General features: G+C 44.3%; 1 protein-coding gene across 2 annotated transcripts in view; it reads left to right on the top strand.

Moving 5' to 3' along the window:
* The first annotated feature begins 482 nt into the window (after positions 1–482).
* FAM171A1 (family with sequence similarity 171 member A1) overlaps positions 483–20,152 on the top strand; it is a 113,168-nt gene continuing 93,498 nt past the window's right edge. Inside the window, exon 1 of one of the 2 annotated variants that reach the window (XM_075587423.1) lies at positions 483–949. In XM_075587423.1, coding sequence (XP_075443538.1) covers positions 844–949 — 106 coding nt within the window. In that variant the 5' untranslated portion in view covers positions 483–843. The remainder of the gene's footprint in view (positions 950–20,152) is intronic. The other variant, XM_075587422.1, reaches the window with a different exon arrangement.

The following is a 20,152-nucleotide window of genomic DNA, read 5'->3' on the forward strand; positions in this document are numbered from 1 at the left end:
TGCTAAGTGTCCGCCGATGGTAGTGGGAAGCGGGCGCGCGTTGCACAAGAAATCAGTTCAAACTGATTTCTTGGTGTGACAGGTAGTCACGTGAGCGGTTCGCCCAATGAGGACGAACCGGCTCCGTGACGCCCCCAGGCACGCCCCCCACGGCCGTCCACCATGGCCAGTTAAGCGCCCGCTCACTGACCAGGCTCCGCACGGCGGAAGGCACGATGGCCCCAGAGTTATGCACAAAACTTAGATGTTTTTTTAACAAAACCAAAACACTATTTATTTTTAGAACCACAGTAGAGAAAGAGCCCACCCTCAAGACACACTTTGCATTAACCACTGAAACCTCTATAAACCATTATCTGCAGTCTGCAACTCGGCTGCTGCAGTTATATCTACAACCAGCAGATGGCGCCTTAGCTCCTCTCACTTGCAGACAGGCTTCTGAAGAGTTAACGCATTTGCAATTGTTGAGGGAGGAGGAGAGAGAGAGAGAGGAAAAAAAACCAGGAGACAGAACCAAGGGATGCAAGGAGGGTAACACAATACACAGAGAAGAGAGCTGCTCTGCAACAGAAGAAAATCAACATGGAGGCGTGTGCCCCTGTCTGGCCCTGATGCAGCACTGTGATCCCCCCCTGGGTGCAGCAGGCACTGTGATCACCCCCCCACCACCACCCCTCGGGTGCAGCACTGTGATCACCGCCCGTGAGCAGCAGGCACTGTGATCACCCCCCGGGTGCAGGATCCCATGCTCTGGTGCACCCCCCGGGTGTAGGATCCCATGCTCTTGCGCACCCCGCTCCCACGGGATCAGCGCTGCGGCACCGCCGGGGTATAGGAGAGGACATGATCGGCTCTGCGGCGGCGGCGCTGCTTCTCCTCTGCCTGCTGGGCTGTAACGTGTGGAAAGCGGTCACCAAAACCTTGCAGGAGCAGCATGCAGCGGCTCAAGGTGGGTGAGGAAACACCCTCCTTTCTCACCCCCCTTCCCTTCTCACCCCCCTTACCTCCCCTTATCCCTCACCCCCCCCTCCCTTCTCACCCCCCCCTCCCTTCTCACCCCCCCCTCTCTCTTCTCACCCCCCCTCTCTCTTCTCACCCCCCCTCTCTCTTCTCACCCCCCCTCTCTCTTCTCACCCCCCCCTCTCTCTTCTCACCCCCCCTCTCTCTTCTCACCCCCCCTCTCTCTTCTCACCCCCCTCTCTTCTCACCCCCCTCTCTCTCTCTTCTCACCCCCCTCTCTCTCTCTTCTCACCCCCCTCTCTCTCTCTTCTCACCCCCCTCTATCTCTCTTCTCACCCCCCTCTATCTCTCTTCTCACCCCCCTCTCTCTCTCTTCTCACCCCCCTCTCTCTCTCTTCTCACCCCCCTCTCTCTCTTCTCACCCCCCTCTCTCTCTCTTCTCACCCCCCTCTCTCTTCTCACCCCCCTCTCTCTCTCTTCTCACCCCCCTCTCTCTCTCTTCTCACCCCCCTCTCTCTCTCTTCTCACCCCCCTCTCTCTCTTCTCACCCCCCCCTCTCTCTTCTCACCCCCCCCTCTCTTCTCACCCCCCCCTCTCTTCTCACCCCCCTCTCTCTCTTCTCACCCCCCTCTCTCTCTTCTCACCCCCCTCTCTCTCTTCTCACCCCCCTCTCTCTCTTCTCACCCCCCTCTCTCTTCTCACCCCCCCCTTCTCTTCTCACCCCCCCCCCTTCTCTTCTCACCCCCCCCCTTCTCTTCTCACCCCCCCCTTCTCTTCTCACCCCCCCCCCCCTTCTCTTCTCACCCCCCCCCCCCTTCTCTTCTCACCCCCCCCCCCCTTCTCTTCTCACCCCCCCCCCCCTTCTCTTCTCACCCCCCCCCCTTCTCTTCTCACCCCCCCCCCCCCTTCTCTTCTCACCCCCCCTCCCTGACTTCTTTACAAGAAGAGGGAGATAGGATTAGGAGACCCACATTCAGTGCTGGGGGGCAGAGCAGAGTATTTTCTCTGGCACTGAATGGGGTTAAGATGCATCATACAAAGCAGGTTAAATCCTATATGCAATGATCTGGATGATGTGTGAATTGCTGCATTGCACCCCAGCAGGAGTGCGATAACTATGTTTTGGGGTTGGGGGGTGCTGAACATTACTGTAATGTATAAACTCGGGGGGCTGCCCCCTCACCCCTATTTTTTTCTCCCCCCCACATATTTTTTTCTTATTACCCCCCATATATTTTTCTCCCCCACTCCCCCAACCCCCGCCCCCTATTTTTTTCTCTCACTCCCCCCTCCAACCAAGGGTTAAAATCAGACCGGTGCGACACAACGCTTTGTAATAAACTAGATGTACTCGGGCACATGCATATTGTTGGAATAATCTTCTATGTGCCCCAAGAGGTGAGGGGCTCGGTGATATATTCTGTTTCCTTCTATTGTTCCTGTGTCATTGGCTCATGAAACTTTGGCGCTTTCCAATGCGATGTGTGCTGCTGCAATGGGAATCCGAGACCCCAACCCCCTCCCTTATAATATAAACCGGTGCAATGAAAACTGATTTCCAATGACCCTGTCACTCTTCCCTCCTCTCCCCAATCAACAAAGGGGGGGGGGGGGGGGTTGCCCCTAAACTTGATCGTTACGCTGGGGCTGAGGAAATGATCCCCTTGTTTTCAGCACAGAGGGTGATGGTTGAAACGCCTGGATACATATATCTCTTTCTTTCCCTTTCATAAATGTGAGATAGTGGCAGGGTCACTGTCACTGTCACACAATGCTAATGGGTGCCATTGATGCTGGGGCTGTGTTCCTGCCCCCCCCTTCTGAGCAGCTTTTGTTACTTATTAATGTAACTTGTGAAGTTTGTTGAGTGTGGCATCTGGCTTTCCTGCTGGCACCCTCCTGCTCCTTCTATTATTTCAGGGTTGCCCCCTGTGTGTTCTCTCCCTGGAGCTGGCCTCCATCCCATTCCCTTGTGCATTCACATAGCTTTGTGATCTCATTGTTTAGAATGTTCTAGAACCTTCACAACACTTGCTAGGGGTCCCGTCTGTTAACCTTTTGGCTGCCAGGCTTCACGGCGGCACATAAAAAAACGCTGTTGGCGTGAGGTTAATGTTGTCCCCTTTCATGGAGGTGCAGACTTTGTTGGCGCCTCAGGCAGCAAGGAGGTTAATTAATGTCTGAACCTTTAAAGTGAAGGTGTGATCAGTGCAGGCTTGATGTACCTTGTGTTGCACAGACACCTCTGGCAGCTGATGGGTTAATAATGTTTATCAGCAGGAGAGAACTTTTAAACCTGCATTACCACTTAGGCCAGTGGTTTTTAATCTCCTCCTTTTTTTTCCCCCCTTAAGGAACCCTATAATTATAATGTGAAATTCTGCGAGACCCCAACCCTCTCTAATATCGCGTCTGAGATCAGATACATTGTAAGGAACCCCAACCCTCTCTAATAGCACGTTTGAGATCAGATGCATTTTGAATTATTCTGTATTTGGTACAATTTTCAAATGACCTGAAAATTCCAGGGAACCCTATAGGGATGCCCAGGAACCCAAGGGTTCCTATAAACCCCTGTTGAAAAACACTGATTTAGGGGGTAAATCTATATTGTCTGAAGCACTCATTTTGGCCAAAAATTCCTATTGACTTAGGCCTTGCCCCCGCTGCCTGCTACAGCGTCCGCTGTGGCGGACGCTGCGCTCACGAGAGCCCTCCCCGCAATGGCGCCGGGCCCGCTGCGAGGGGGGGCCGCAGCGCTCGCGCGAGAGCTACTCCTGCTCTCAATAGAATTGAGAGCAGGAACTCGCGTTGAGCGGCTAGGCACGCCCCCCGGCGGTTCAGCCAATGAAGGCGAACCTGCCGGGTGACGTCATGGCCGCGCCCCCGTCACTCCTCCGCCACGCCCCCCCCGGTCTCTGCTCCTGCAGTGAGCTGCAGACCGGGGAATCGCCAGAACGCGCAGCCAAAAGCGCGGGCGCGCATTACAGCGCCGTGACCGGGGCCTTAGCCTTAAGCGGGCAATTTTGAGCGAAAACGGCTCAGACAGCTAATTTATAGAATGTAAAAAAAAATAAAAAAAAAAAAAAAACCTATTGTTTCTTTTCAATGTTGTTGCAGGCATCATTATTACATCCTTAAAATAGACTATATATTTCTGAACAGCTTGTAAATAATGAGACGGAGGAGAGTAGACATTGACACAAAATATTGAACAAAAATGATAAATAAACAAAAAAAATAGACCATATCAAGTCGGATGTTAAATATGGTTTCGTTGTCCGTTTTCTAATATCGTGTAACTGCCAAAATAAATGACTTGAAAGCAGATGCAGCTGTCACACCTCAGGTAAAATAGCCTAACTTGTCCCCAATGAAAGAATACATTACCTAAATCCGTCCCCCCCGCCCCAAAAATAAGAGACATGTAAGTATGGCTGTGTAATATAAATTGTAGTGCTAATGTGTATCACTGATTCACTGATGGTCTAGGTGGTAATCTGTATACCAACTCATGCTATCATAATTCATCACCGGCCAAGTGAATCTGTTTAGACCGTACATATCAAACTGCGTCATTGTTACTGTCGCATGTTGGTGCTTTACATTAGTTGCGCCCCTGGGTTATTTAGTGAATAATTTGGAGGACTTGGCAATATCTGCAATATTCTAATGTGTGCCAATGCATATCCAACTGCTGCAGTCTCTCTTTCTCTGAGATTACTAAATCCGCCAGGTTTAGGTGGGGTTGGCCTCTGAGATTTGCGTCAAATGTAAGAAACATTAATGAAGCTGCAATACTCCCCCCAAATTAATGAATTTTATTTTTAATCATTAAAGATCCAGGGTTCTTGTGAAGCTCAATCGCGTGTCTCTCAGCTCCAGCCAACGCCCCCTCCCATTTGCCTATAAAACGGCAAGACCCCACTCGGGTCACCAATAAAAAGCTGTGACGTCTTCTCTCGATGTTGTGCCTTTCTATTGGTAAACCAACCCCCTGAGAGCCACTACATAAACAAATAAATATCCCCCTTGGTCTCACGTGTGTGTATTGGGTGTCTGAATACGGACACGCACACACACACACACATTCTTTTTAGGACCAAATTGAACTGACTTCGGTGGCACGTTGAATGAGTTGCATCAGTATTGTAAAATACATATTGTGTTTTTTTTTTTTTTTTTTTTTAATGCCTGTATTGTAATTGAGTGTTTTTATTATCTTTAGCTGGTCTCTTTTCTGGTAAGACTGTAAACTGTTGCATATACAGGTAAATTGTTAATCCAGGTTTCAATAAATTAGCTGCCCTCGTTGGCCAACAACATGGAGGGCGAGAACTGTAATTGGCAGATACAATGTTTGAATTGCACAGAACTGAAGAAAATATAAACTTCTCCATTATACCACAGCAAGGCAATATGTGGGAATGTGACTAAGGGTGATTTGCATGTTTGTTGTGAAGCCACAAAGACTTGTTTTATTTAGTTGTTTTTTTAGGGTAAAATAACTTTATGACCTTGAAGCAGCAGTTGGGGCTGAACGCCATTTTTGTTTTGCAATGGGTATTTTGTTTTTGTTTTTTACATGCATTTAAAGACCTTGCCCTTTGCAAAGGCCTTTATAGAATTGGGTGCACTGTTCAGAAGATATAAGCGCTTGAAATATTAAGTGTATAAGAGATTCCAAATAAAAATCTCCAAGCCATATTCACTGTATCCTGTACAGATCTACCTATTTGTGATTTTTATGCGAAGTGCCCGTAAAGGGGTTTACAGCTTAGTACGTATGGTCCTAAATGTCTTAAAAGAAGGTTTTACAAAGGTTTACCAACCAATCTGCCCTACACATCTGACGTGTAACACTTAAAACACACGGGGAAATAAATGTTCTCTCGAAAGTGATTCTTTAGTGTGAGATTACTCTCCATATTCTTCATTATTGAATAGCTGCGGTAACAGGTTGAAATAGCATCTTAGGCATCTTAGTAGATGTGTATCTATGCAGCTCTTTACAATACACGTGACACAACATTATTACACAATGGGAATAAGCGCTTCAGACAAAACAATAGGAAAAGGTGTCCCTGTAGCGACGATCTAAGTACAGTAAGGATGTGATTCATTAACCTGCAGTAGAGCCAATCCGGGCACTAACTCATGGGAACTGCCACTGAAGTCAGTAGGAGTTATAGTGCTGCACTATCACGGCTTTAATTAATAACCCGCTTATTAGCCATTTCCGATTTTTTTAAAAATTATTTTAAATGTGTGTTTTACTCAAAGGAAAAATAGATTTAAGAGAAGTCATAAAGAAAATCTATTTTATTGTAAGACATATGTGCTTTTCTGCTCCGGTGTAGAACTTTGTAATGACCAGTAAACTCTCTTACAACATAATGATGCAGTGTGTGTTCTCACTCTAACAGCAATTCATGAGTCAACAGGTAGTACGGTTAGATGCAGATCATCATTGTAAATGTACTCCGGTTATGTGCTGTGACATCATCTTTATCTGTCCGGATCTGCACAAAGCTGTAACTGACGTTTGGCATTGTCTGGGCGATCCGAAGTCAATTAAACGTAACAAGACCTCGGGACATACAAGGAATTGAGATTCAAGTCTCAGTCCATCACTCCTGACACAATATTTTATAACGAAATGCTTTCTGTGTAAAAAAAAAAACAAAAGTCCTTCTGCAGGTGTATTAATTACTTTCTGCGTAATGAAAATGATTAAGTGAAACTACTGACTACATAAAAACTCAGAAAAAGTATTAGTTGGAAACAGCACATTTAGGGGTAAAGTCTTTATACTCTCTGTGACTGTGCAGTGCCTTTGTTCGACTGAAAATCCCCATAGAGTTGTTCCCTTAGTATTTTTGTCATACCTATGCTGTCTTTCCTCCCACCTCCCCCCCCCCCCCCCCCCCCAATAAACTGGAAATACTGAGATGGGTCCTGGGGTACCTTGCAACATGGCATCTTCCAAAAATTGTCTCCTAGGTGCTCCATTTGACACCTCAATGGGATATTCCCTGAGAGTTGTAACATTCTATCAGTGCACCCCTCAAAGAGATTCTCTTTAGGAGTAGTTTAAACCATGGGGGAGCTTTCCTTCAGCGTGGCAGTACAGCAAAATACGGTGCAAGTGAATAACCCAAGTGATAATATCCTGAAGCCAGAAAAATAAGGAAGATAAACTTGAATATGCCAAATCCGTTGAGGAAAATTTTGGGGTTGACGTTGGTAGATCCGGTAAAGTGTTGTTTCAGAACCATATGCAGAACTTCCTCTCTTATGAAATCGTATCTTTCCCACTTTGTATTGACTGCAATCCGTTAAAACATTTTCATATTCTATAAAAAATAAAATGATTTTTAGCAGATGCTAAAATGGTTATTTAGTGCTTTCACTTTTTTGGCGAGGTGTTTTTTTTTTGTATGTTGCCCATTAGAAATATACATTAAATTGGACTTATTGCAATGTGTTGTATGCGGAAATCTTAGGATGTTGATATATAACTTGAAAAACCACTGGGAATACAGAGCAGAGAGAGAGAGAGAGAGAGAGAGCCCTGAGATTGCACAACCTGCTCTCATAACCGTAATCTGTTGCAGGAGACTCTAATGAGGGTAAATACTATATAGTGTAATGTGACCGGGCCATTTTTTTGGGATGAAAATACCAATTGACCTCAGTGGGGATTTTAGTCTGATAACAGCCCGGACATCGGCTTCGGAGTACAGTATACAGAATTTACCCTTAAGAGCACGGGGAGAAAGCACTGCTCTATTTAATAAGCTGTGAAGCTGCTTCCTTCTGCTGGGGAAGAGTTCAGCTCCATTCAAATGAATGAGGCTATAATCTTCCACAACACATTCAATAAAGGCTATTGTGCAAATGCAAAGTAATACTTTGTATCAGCAATGATGAAGTGATTGAAGCAGCAGTTTATTCACAGCTAGGTATAATCATTTTAAATCGCTCATTTCAGCAACACCTTTTGTCGCTTGTAACTTTCAACGAGTTGAGAGGCACAAGGTTGTGTTTCACTTACACATGTGGCAAGAATTCCTGTCCCCGGCATCGCGGACAAACAAGCAGAAGCACCATGGCGCTGGGGACAGTGTGACGCGATGGAGCTCCGGTGGAACCATGCATCTGAATGGGACTTCACCCAGCGTTACTCATTCGGTGTCGCGACCATGAAGCTGTGATGACTGCCTAAGTTCCCTCACTTGTGTAAATTCTGTCAAATGCATTGTGCCCATTGGAGTTTAATAATGTCATTGTCTGGTTATCATTTCTGCAGATAGGAATTCAGCATCGTTGGCTGTACTAGTTTTCTCGAAGTGTATGAGTAACCACGGAAAGCAAATGGCAGCACATCTTGGGTTCTGTGGCTGCGGGTCCCAGTGTTTACTGGTGCACTGGTGAAAGCTGCGATCTGTAGGGGAGCGATGGGATGCATGCGAGGAGCGGCCATGACGAGTCATATCTGCCCTTCCTTTGGCTGCCCGCCGACCACGTGACCGCGTTGCAGAATGGAAAGACAAAATTATTGTCTTCCCTGCCCGTGGATGCGCCATTGTGATATGTGAGCGCCCATTGTGATATGTGAGCGCTCGCGCACACATCTACTGGGGCCTACCCAATAGAGGGCTGTACCTGGTGTGTGTCGCGCACGGCCGTCGCACGCCACGCCGTGGCCACTGGGGACCTAGCCCAAGCTCTTCGGGGCAGGGACTCTTTTTTCCTATTTTATGTCTGAAGCCCTTATTCCCATTATGTTATAATATTATAATAATAATAATAGCATGTTCTTGTATAGCGCTGCTAATTGTACGCAGCGCTTTACAGAGACAATTTGCAGGCACAGGTCCCTGCCCCGTAGAGCTTACAATCTATGTTTTTGGTGCCTAAGGCACAGAGAGATACAGTGACTTGCCCAAGGTCACAAGGAGCCAACACCGGGAATTGAACCAGGCTCCCCTGCAGCAATCTCAGTATCAGTCAGTCTTTACTCACTGAGCCACTCCTTCTCCCTGAGAATGTCCCACATTATGTCACATGTAATTTGCTATGTATGTAATGTATGTATGGTATGTATGTATGTACGTACATTTGAGTGTAGCTTTTATAAAGCAAATTAGTCTGTTAGTAACCACTTCACTGCCAGAAGGACCTGTTAATGTGAAGATTCTAAGTCTTCATATGGGGCTTATTTCTGTTGCTTTGTGGTGTGTTTGGGGCCTCTATAGCAGGGAAGGGTTTGAGTCTTGTATAACTATTTCCCTCCAATATATTCTGCAATGGTTCTAAAGTGTAGTATTATATTGCCATAAAAAGTAAACAATATATGTGTATTTTGTCTTCTGGGCACAGAGAGAGGGCTTTCTGGAGAGTACTTTCTGCTTGCAAGCATATTTATGAGCTCTGCTTTAGTCCCCAGGTCAGAGCCTTTCCGGCTGCACTGTGTGTGAGATCCTCCGGTTACAAACAGCTTTTGTTCTAGCTGGAGCCAGGATTATTTTACAGCCGCTCTTTTGCCAGTTCTGGAGCATAAGCGGCCACCTCCTCCCGTCTTTGTTATCGTGCAGCACGGTGACTTGAGACTAGAGATATTTCCTGGCTGGTTTTTAAATGGTAAACAAGAGAGGTCGACAACCAGAATGCACACGTCTATCTTCTTATAGGAGAATAAAACATGGCTTCATATAAATCATGATGTGGCACATACATCTCTATTAGTAATCGGTCGTTTGAACTCTGTATTTTAACCCTTTGGGCGCCCGATGATTTACTCTGCATGCCCATAAGGGCCGGAACTCTAGGGGCACTGCTGTTGCAGAGTAAGTCATGCATTAAATGCCAATTTTCTAGGGGGAAACTGTGTTCTCCGCTCTAGTGGAGTGCAATCGGAAGGACAATGAAGCCTACTCCACTCCCGTTTATGCCTTGGGGGTGAGGAGGCTCCCTCTTCCATTCAGATTGTGCTCCATTTAGTTTTCGTTTTTTTCATTCCTGTAGGCTTCCTCCTCCACTTCGTTGCACCTTTTTTTTATAAGGGGGAGAAAAAAATCCCTGCTCTCTGGGATAGAGCACCATGGCAGATGGAATCGGATGAAGCTTCTGATTCCACTATGATGTCTCAGCCCTCACGTGGGAGGAAACGCCACTTCACATCGTGGTTATGAGACACATGGAGGTGGCAGATATAGATTCTCCATGATAACGTAGCAGCAGTAGAAACTCCAGAATCTACTGACCATTGTACTTTTCTTGTAAAAATAAAGTAGTAGACTTGTACTAGGACTTGTATTTGGTCACTCTTTCTTTCACATGATGTTGAATTTAAGTGGGATTGGATCTTTAAAGCTGTAGCGTGTTTTTTTTTATATTATCCTTATTCTACATCTTGTTGGATTTATAAGCTGGTATACTTGACAGAACAACACCGTAACACGGCGAACTTGTGTATTTTGTCGTATCAGTCCCAAATGATCAGCACTTCTCAAAATGTGATTCCTTGCGCCCTCCCACGATTCACCGCACATTTATTTCTGTGGCTCAGGGGTGATGTCATTCTCCTGGCAGATCAGTACTGATGGGGCCCTGCCAACCTGCTTTTCCAAATGCCCTGCACTAGTTCCCTGTTTCTGCAGGGCCTCCTCGTAACTGCGGCACCGTGAAAGAGACCTCCCGTGTCTGGAAGAGAGGAGAGCATCGCAAACAAGCAGCATGCCATGGGAACATACCTTCTTACTTGTCCTAACCGAATTCCTTTTAAATCGGTAACAAACAATTGTTAACATGGACGAGCTGTATAAAAGATGCGGATTACGGTATCCGCACAGTAAATGTATGATGGGAATTTAAACGAGCCTTTTGTGAAAATTGGGAAATACTGATCTTTGACGTATTGTTTATTTTTAATGGTTCTACGGCTGCGTGCTCACTTAATTGCAGCTAGTTTCCCGGCTGACATGCTAATGCTGATTACTTATGATCACTTGACAGGTGATTATGCTGCTACAGAGTATATTAATATTTAGATGATATCATTTGTCACGGTGGACGTGAAATCCAGATGCAGCCTGGCACATTATTTTGGATCGGACTCTGGATTTGAACGTTTGGATAGATTTACTTTATTGGTGTTTTGAAGCTTACTGGGGTTAACTGCCACTGATTTTGAAATTGCAGTTAACCCCAATCGAGCTCAGATACCCCTTATTGGAGTTTTGAGAATCCTACCCCCTGTAAATCTGATTTTATCAGGGGAGGGTGGGGAGGAACTACAAGATTAGGGATAACCCCACAGATCTCACTGTAAGGGTTATTGCACGCTCGCGAGCAAAATGATGTACCTGAATTGTAGTGTTCATACTGTGCGCACGTGAGCGTGGGTGGGCGCGATGCGTGCAGAGACAAAAAAAATGTGGTGGTCACAAACGAGGGCGAACCGCTCACGTGATGTCACGGGCACGCCCCACATCGCGGAACCCCGCAGGCAAGGAATCGCCCCAGCTACAACCAAGCGTGACGTCACGGTGCTCGAGAGCGCGCACAATAGCCCTGGGCGCGGCCTAACGTTCCAAAAATGTATGGAAATATCGTAATATTCCATAATCTGCCTTTGTATTCTGTATACGAGACACAGAACCATCTGGAGGCTGCGGAATCTGCTTGTACATCCCACCACCCCAGGCTGTTTATACTGAAATAGGTCTAATCACATTAGGCCTATTTATCAAAGCTTAGCGTCAAACACCTGTCATTTCTTTCTAACACCCTTGCAATTAGGGCATTCCTATTCATTTAGTATTTAATTTGTTGTTAAAGCGTTCTGTGTATGTGTCCTATAGCAGGGACACTCAACTCCAGTCCTCAAGACCCCCCCCCCACCCCCCAACAGGTCAGGTTTTTAGGATTCCCAGGTGGCTCTATTAGAGGCTCAGACAAAAAGACTGAGCCTCTGAGCCGCCTGTGTGGAAACAGGGAATGACTGCACCACCTGTGCTGAAGCAGGGATATCCTGAAAACCTGACCTGTTGTGGGGGGGGAGGGGGGCGGCTTGAGGACTGGAGTTCTCAAACTGGTCCATGACTTTGATAAACCCTCCCAGCTTACTTTAGACACCATTTTCCAGCATTTCCTGATTTTATGCTCCGTCATACAGCAGTGTGTCAATAGAGGCTCATTTTGAGGGGTGTGTGTGTGTGTGTTAACCGCGCTAACTGAATATGGAGGTACCCTATATCTTTCCTTTAAGTGCTAGAGCAAGGAGTGGCTGCTCCTATGTTAATAATTTCACTGCCCAAAGTATTCTGTGACCAGAAAAGCATGAAACCCCTTGCCAGGGGATATGCACGTGTGTAAGCATTTATTCTAGGCAAAGGCTCCACATTGTGAAAGCATATACAGGGCATTTATACTGAATGTTCAGTCATTCAGTCAGTATATTTGTCATCACATTGTGTATGGGGAAAAAGATCACAGATGCTAATTAAATGTCTACATTTTATTCAATATTTAAAAATCATACATAATACTCTGGTTTTAAACAATTCGTTACAAAACATTAGAAACAATTCACATCACATACAAATGTTAAATTAAAATACATAAAATTAAACTTTTTATTTTTAAGGAGAGCATGTTTTGTTCAAAAGTCCTACAAAGCTGCCCTTCTGTAGCTTCTAACTCTCAGGTCGCATGGGAGAGTAGAGGACTGTGGCAAAGAAAACAAGAACAGTATTTGCACTGACATGTTTAACAGTTAAGTTGCAATAATGAACTAAATCTGAGTGGCTTGGGGGTGAATAAAAAGATCTAGTTATAATGATCAATACATTGTGTATTCATTCATCTGTGATTGATCCAGTCAGGGCTCTGTAGCATGCAAAATCCTTTTGAAAGCAACAGGAGTTTCCATACCAGAGTGCCCCATTTGGCATTATCACAGTTTAATTAATATCCCCAATCAATTGGTGGTAAAGTACGGTTTGTAACCTCCAGAGATTCTCGGGTTCTTGTGCACGATAAAGCTCATTTTCCCCCTACAAGACACGCTGCCTTCGCTGCCCGCTGCTATTCTGTGACATTTGTGCTGGTCAGAAGTCTGTTGGGCCTCAATTTGTAAATCTGGTGTGTTTATAGGTCTTCAATTATATATCTATTTTTTATTTTAAAGTGCTTTCTCCTCCGTTACATTTTGTATAATGTGGACTTGTGAAGGGAGACTGCATCGTTCATGTTTTTGTTATACAGAAATGAACAGAGAGGATCTTTAATCTCTTGAATGGATGAATGATTTGGGTGGAAGTTCATTATTCCGCAGTTGGTATTGGTATAACTGAGAACAATGCAGCTTTTATGAGCATACACCAACTCTACTGCCCAGGACAATGACGTCCCTGCCTCCTGAACTCCACAGCATACTCTGTCCTTTCTTATTTCTCTAATTAAATCTCTTTCCGAGTTGTTGGACATCAGCCGAATGCCATGCCCACTTCTAAAGTCTGATGTGGCGCAGGAATCAACAGCCACTGACCCAAGCAATGTTTGTAGTATGATGCGCTTATGGTTTATAGAGACGTCTGGCTTGTCAGGTAAAAGACATGGCTATAGCACCACCTGTAGTTTGAGTGACGTATCTTTCCAACCACTGATACCTGATTTGGTACAGTCCCAACCACAGGCCTGCAATAAAGGGATGACGTTTAGCCACCAAACACCTTGTCGAACAATAAAGGTTTTATTCGGGGGGAGGGGTTGGGGAATCCTTTTTCCGTAGTAGCTTGTCACATTTCAACCCAATAGCCTTACAATGAGCAATACAACAAAAAAAAAAGCGAAACGTATGTTTACAAAATCTTCGTTTCTTTCGCCTTCATATTGTGCTCCCAGGTTGATTTTGTGTTTCTGTTTACATACAGTATGATGTGCTGTCCTGCTTTTCACTACATCTTAAATAGCTGATTTTCTAAAATAAGAGCTACAGTATGGTAACTTATGGGAAGGATACAATCTTGGTGGTAATGGTTAAATGTCCTTATTACTGTTCTTAATGGTTCCATTGGATAGAAAAGTGAAGTCTGGTCTAGAGTGAACAAATGTAGTGTTGTGTAAAATGGGTTTATATATTATTTAATAAAAGCAATTAGAAACATGGTTATTTTATTGCCACTGGGATTGTGGCCTTTCCTGTGTTCCCAACGTTACCTAAGGGGGTTTCCTTTTCTCTGTCTACTCCCTTTCATTTACCTTTTTCACAATAAAGGGTAAATAAAGTCCAACAGGGATAAGCGCAACATAAGGCAAAGGAAGTGCCTGCCCCAAAGAGCTTACAGTCTTAGTATTTTCCTTGAATCTGGTGCATGATTTTTTTTGTACGGAGTGTAGAATAGCATTCTGTATCCGTATGGCTTGTGTTGTCTGTGTGCAGAGTAGGACTGGTTTTGCCGTATACATGTATAGTCCCATCCCCTTTTCCTGATTGATTAGGGAGGGAAAATGTTTATACGCATCATTCAGATTTCTAAGGGCCCCCACTAAGAGGAGACCAAATGTGATTTGTATTTATCTTAATAACCATAACCTCAGTATATAGCTAGTACCCGTTGCTAATCTCTTTTGCAATTGGGCAGTATCATACTACTTTACTTATCCAACCAATTTAAGTTGCTGCTTGTGAGCGGTGTGATCTCTCTGGGCTTTGTTTTTTTTATGGTTAAATGTATTTCACATTGAGTTCCCGAGCCATAGCTGCTACGTTGCAAGGTCTGGGACTTCAGGGGCTCCGTGTGGTGGTGGGTAGTAGTGGTTTTGCTAGGGGAAATGTCTTGCGCTCCTTCTCACCCCTGAAGAAGGTCCCACTGTGGACCAAAACTCTGGGTTATCTTTTATGGGTGACAAAATAGAAGGAGCAGCGTGCAACCGAAAAAATAGCTGGTGGATTCCAAAAATAAGAATATAATTGTATTTAGCCATAGTTAAAACAGCGGTACAAAAAAAAAATCTTACAGCTGTTTTGTGATAAATATGCCAAGATCTCATTAAGGATTAATCTAGTATATCATAGAAAAGGATCTCTGGCCAATTTTTCTGTTTTTACTTGTTGGTCTAGTCAGTGAGTGCTTTGGATCTGAGGTTAACATCTACACTTCTCAAATGTGCCGTGGGGGGGACTATTGTTCCCTAATTGAGAAGGTGTAGCTTGCTGAGCAAGGTAGGACGTTTGATAGATATATATATATATATATATATATATATATATATTTTTTTTTTTTCTCTCTCCGAATGTTCCCTTTTTTTAATTGTCAGTGTAAGCATTAATGGCTCATTCACTGTGAAATAACTAGGTTGCTATACTCTATTTGTTAAATGAGTTCCTATAGCTTTACCCCAGTATTATGTTATTAGTGCCTGGCAGCTGGCTTAGTTCCTTATTGCTGGTTGTTCTTTTTAGTTCACTGAAAGCACAAGGACTTTTATTTCCAGTAGAATATTCATTACTAGCATTGCGTGGTCACATGCGTGGGATGTAATGCATGCACATGATACGCATTTCTCTGTTTGTAGCAGTTAATACTGATGTACTTGTTTTTAATTGTAAGCTTTGAAATAAGCTTCTGGATAGACAAAGTTCACTATGTTGGGGGTTGAAGTTTTCTCAAATGCGGTGAAAAATATTTAGAAATGAAAAAATGACCTTTCCTTGGAAATCGGGTCACACAGAGCTTTTTATTGATTGATCGATTGTATAACTCGACCAGGTAGCAAATAGGCTGTAGGAGAGAACACTGCTCCTCGCAACATCTCTGACCTCATTTCTAAGTACTCTCCCACACGCAGTCTAACCTCAGCTCATGATCTACATCTCTCCACCTTCATTACTTCAACCACTTCCCATGCTGTACCCCAACTCTGTTCATGGAAGAGGTCTCCAATATCTCTCCCCTACCATGCATAGACTGTCACATTTCAACCCAATAGCCTTACATAGCGCCTTAAAAACACACTTTGTTCAAAGAGGCCTATGCAACACTTTCTTGGCTGACTTCTTTTATTTACTAAACCCATGCAAAGTGTCCTCACCTTTTTAGATGGTGAACCCCTTGGGGAAGGGAGCGCTTTCCAATTGTTTTTCTTTTTAACTTGTATGTACTCTGTATAACAAAAAAAGGTCCAGCCTCCCACATTGTACTTCGCTGTGGGATATGTTGGAACCAAGCAAATAGAAATCCCAAAGGGGGATTACATGGCCTTAAGAGGTCAACTGTGTGGGCCCACACAGAGTAATGCCCCTTCCCCATCACATGGTGCTGGGTAACAAGGCAGAGTCGTAGCCCCGCCCTCTCCTGCCTAGTGATGTCATCGTAGGATATATGTATATGGTTTCTAGAAGGTCAGATCCCAGGAGGAGTTGAAGATGACTCTCTAGAATAGATAGGGTAAGGATCCCTTTTATTGTTTTTTAGTTAGCCCTACATAGCATCCCCTGGAATGACTCCACATTGTTCTCATGAGTCACATTGAGGCTTCCCTGAGGTATAGCTGGATCAGCCCAATCAGAGAATCCATAGCGGATTCTCACCCCAAAGGCCATGAGATGGGTATACTGACAGCAGACAGAAAGGGAGTAGTACATGGTCGTGTGTGTGTGTGTGTGTGTGTGTGTGTGTGTTCAATTTGGGGATTTTAATAAGCTTGCTGTTTGTATGAATAAAATTCCTGGTGCCCATCATTGCATTACCAAGGCCCAGCCTGCACGGATCCAACACCCTGACATCATAGAGAAATACAGAGAGGAGCTTAAATGATGTCTAAAATAAACCCTTTTTAGTTATAGGTGGGGTTTTAAAAAATGTTTTGTTTTATTTTATTTTACTCTAAGTACTTTAGACTATGCAGTAGGTAATAGTGTGCTCTTTACAGAAGAAAAACATGACTCAAAGAGGCAATCCAAGTGGGATTTTGTTTTTGTTATTTGCATTTATTTTTTTTTAAACATAAGATTTAAGCAGGCGATCTCTGGAGTTGAACCCTATTCATTTCAGCTCTGGGGACCCTATGCTTCCCAGAATACCTTTGTAGGGGGTGCTGGTAGCCGCTTGGCTAGTGGGGATCACATAATAATACAGGAGTGCCCCACTAATACGGCGGGTTGCGTTCTGAGGACCCATCGGAAAGTGGAACCGGCGATTTTCGTTAGGTGCGCATGCGCAGACCGGCAATGCGCCGTTCTGCGCATGCGCGACAGAAGGAAACCTCCATTCTGCGCATGCGCGACCGATGGCCCGTTCTGCGCATGCGCGACCCCTGGATGGCCCGTTCTGTGCGTACATGGCGGCCACCTTCTCGGCAACGGCGGAGCGCCGAGAAGCGGGGCCCTGCTGTACCACCAGTTGTTGGTAGTATGGGATCTCCCAGTTCAGATAAAACACAAAAAATCGGCATGAGGCATTACTGCTTTAAATCCACAAATCTAGAAATCCAGCATCTTCCTAATGGGGGTCTGCCCCATATAGCAGGAAAATAATGTATTCTATACATACCTATATAAATGGCTTCTTTTGGAAGATCTAGTCACCCTTAAATGTAAAATATTGCTTATTCTTGGAAAAAAATGAAATGACAAATTCCTCTGAGATTCTTATTTTGCCAGCTATTCTAAACTGTTAACATGAAATAATTATAGTCTAAAATGATCAAACAAGTACATTGAGGAAAACTGACGGCTTTTTTTTTTTTTTTTGTGTGTGTACATGCATAGTTCTGCAAACAGTCTTAGGCGGCGCTTATAGTTCCGATGGCGATGCGACCGGCGCGTCAAAACAAATGCATTGTCGCCGTCTCTGATATATATGCACTAGCTGTATAATATGACATCAACTTGAATATATATCTGTATGGTTACTTTCCTGATTTGATGTACCATCTGTCCCACACTTTACCTATATATACTCCTTGCATTAACCCTGTAGTACATATATATATTATGCTTCACCTCTGAGTGATCATGCTGTGATTGATACATGTGTGTACACACCTGCGATACCCATTGGTTTTGGTCAAGAGACCGTATTGAAAGCTGTGATTCAGAAAGTCAAGATATTTGTTTTGTTTTACATACGGTAATATACCTTTGGACTTATGACAAAAACAGTATCACCATTCCACGCAATAGGGATTTTTAATAATGTATATGTGTTTTTAATATCTATGTAGATTTAATAAAATTTTATTATTTTTGATTTCCCCTGTGAATCTGGGCACTACTCAGACATACAGTATCTAACTGTTGGACCAATTAAGTCCATGAAACATGACACTACACACATGACAAGAGATTGCTACCTAGAAGGGTTTCTTTTTTGATCAAACACTTTGATCTCCACCGATACTATTATACTTACTACCCTTACAGCACCTGTCATTTACAATTACATTGTTCAAATTATTCAAGGTGATAGCGGTCTATTTCACTTATTCAATATATAGATATATGTAAGTCCCTGCTCACGCAGTGCGCGCGGGCACACACGCTCACCGGCGCTTAGGTAAACAAAAAACCTATACTTACCAGCACGCTCAACTACCCGCAATGCTCCCCCTCCCCCCCACCTCTCCCGCGCTCGCGTACAAGCAGGACACCCGGCGCTCATGCTTGGAGAGCTCTCCAAGCATGAGCGCGCTCAGCGCCAGCGGGAACTCGGCTTAATGTGAACCCTGGAGTAGCTACCGGCACCCACTACGGAGGTTGGTATCTCCGGAAGCAGGGGGTTCTACGTCGGAGACCCCCTGCTTCAATCCTGGATAAAAATACTGCTTGGATTGCCTCTTTAAATCCCTCCCCAAAGTTTTGGACTAATAACGATTATATTGAAGGTTTTTAGGGCTGCTCTGTTTATTTCCCTTTCAAAAAAAAAAACAGGCATTGATAGACTTTTTTTTTTATTTTTGTGCATACGTGAACTTTTTTGTAATATGCCAGAATTTTGAGCTTTGTTTCTTCTGTTGTATGTAATATTTAATAAATACTGGCAAAGTGTTCACAATGTCTACGCGGTAATCAGTGGAGTGTTGGGTCCCATTTCTTCCTGTTTTGGTGAACCCCTGTAAATGTACACAGATTATTTTATACACTTGAGGTACCTGGTGTACCCGCTTTTACTTCTGCGTTTCCGCATCCTAATGAGTTGCCTGTGTAGTGCAGAGGTGGATTTCAAAATGTTTTTATTTTGAAAATAGCCATTTTCCTTGTGGTTTTTATGCAAATCCCTGCGTTTCAGTGAATGGAATACTCGCAACCCAATATTTTTTTCATTTAGATTAAATTGTACATTTCTCTGAAACAAAATAGGGCAGGAACCCACATTTTGCACTTAAATTCATGGGGGGGGGGGGGTGCATCCAACTGTTATGTATACTGTACTTGTAATGGATAAACAAGCGTACTGTATTCTGCATGTTTTTTAAAGGAAAGCTAAGGTTGCCCATTTCCCAGACAGAGTAACCCAGGGGTGCGCACCCTCGTCCCGGCGTCAAACGCGGGGTCATGTGATGTCACGTTGCCATGACCCGCGACGTCATTTGACACTGGGTTACCATGACGACGTGTCGCTGGAAGGGAGGGTAAGTGTGTTTATAGAAGCCTTGCGCGTTCCCCCGGCATTTAATTCACTATAACAGCCGCGCGCCCCCAGTTCGTGCACCCCTGGAGTAACCCATTGACGTGCTCCCTGATGTGTATGTAACAACCGCTAGGATTATAGAGAGCCAAAGGGAAGATCTAGCTCTGTGGGATAGATCTCAAGTGACATAATTCAGTCACTGCTCTCATTTGAGTCATCCCAGTCAGGAAATTAAGTCAAGTCATCAGAACATGCCTTCCGGGTGCCTCCTTTGTAGCAGTGTTGTGGAGATTAATTTAGAGTCTTTCTCCCGCCCACCCCCCATCCACAAAACTCTCCCACCGAACGGAGTTTGATAAAAAAAAAATTTTTACAGCCAAAATGGAAGTACAGAACAAGCAATTCAACTCTATTTTAGCCAAAATATTTAAATAAATGGGTTTGTGACTCTGTGTTTTTATCTACAAGCAATATATTGGTAGGGTATAACCTTCATAGCATAAATGTCAGTGTGCATAAAGCTGTCACAGTAACGATTTGTAGTAGTAAGC

Source organism: Ascaphus truei, chromosome 2, assembly GCF_040206685.1.
Source record: "Ascaphus truei isolate aAscTru1 chromosome 2, aAscTru1.hap1, whole genome shotgun sequence".
Classification (NCBI taxonomy): Eukaryota; Metazoa; Chordata; class Amphibia; order Anura; family Ascaphidae; genus Ascaphus; species Ascaphus truei.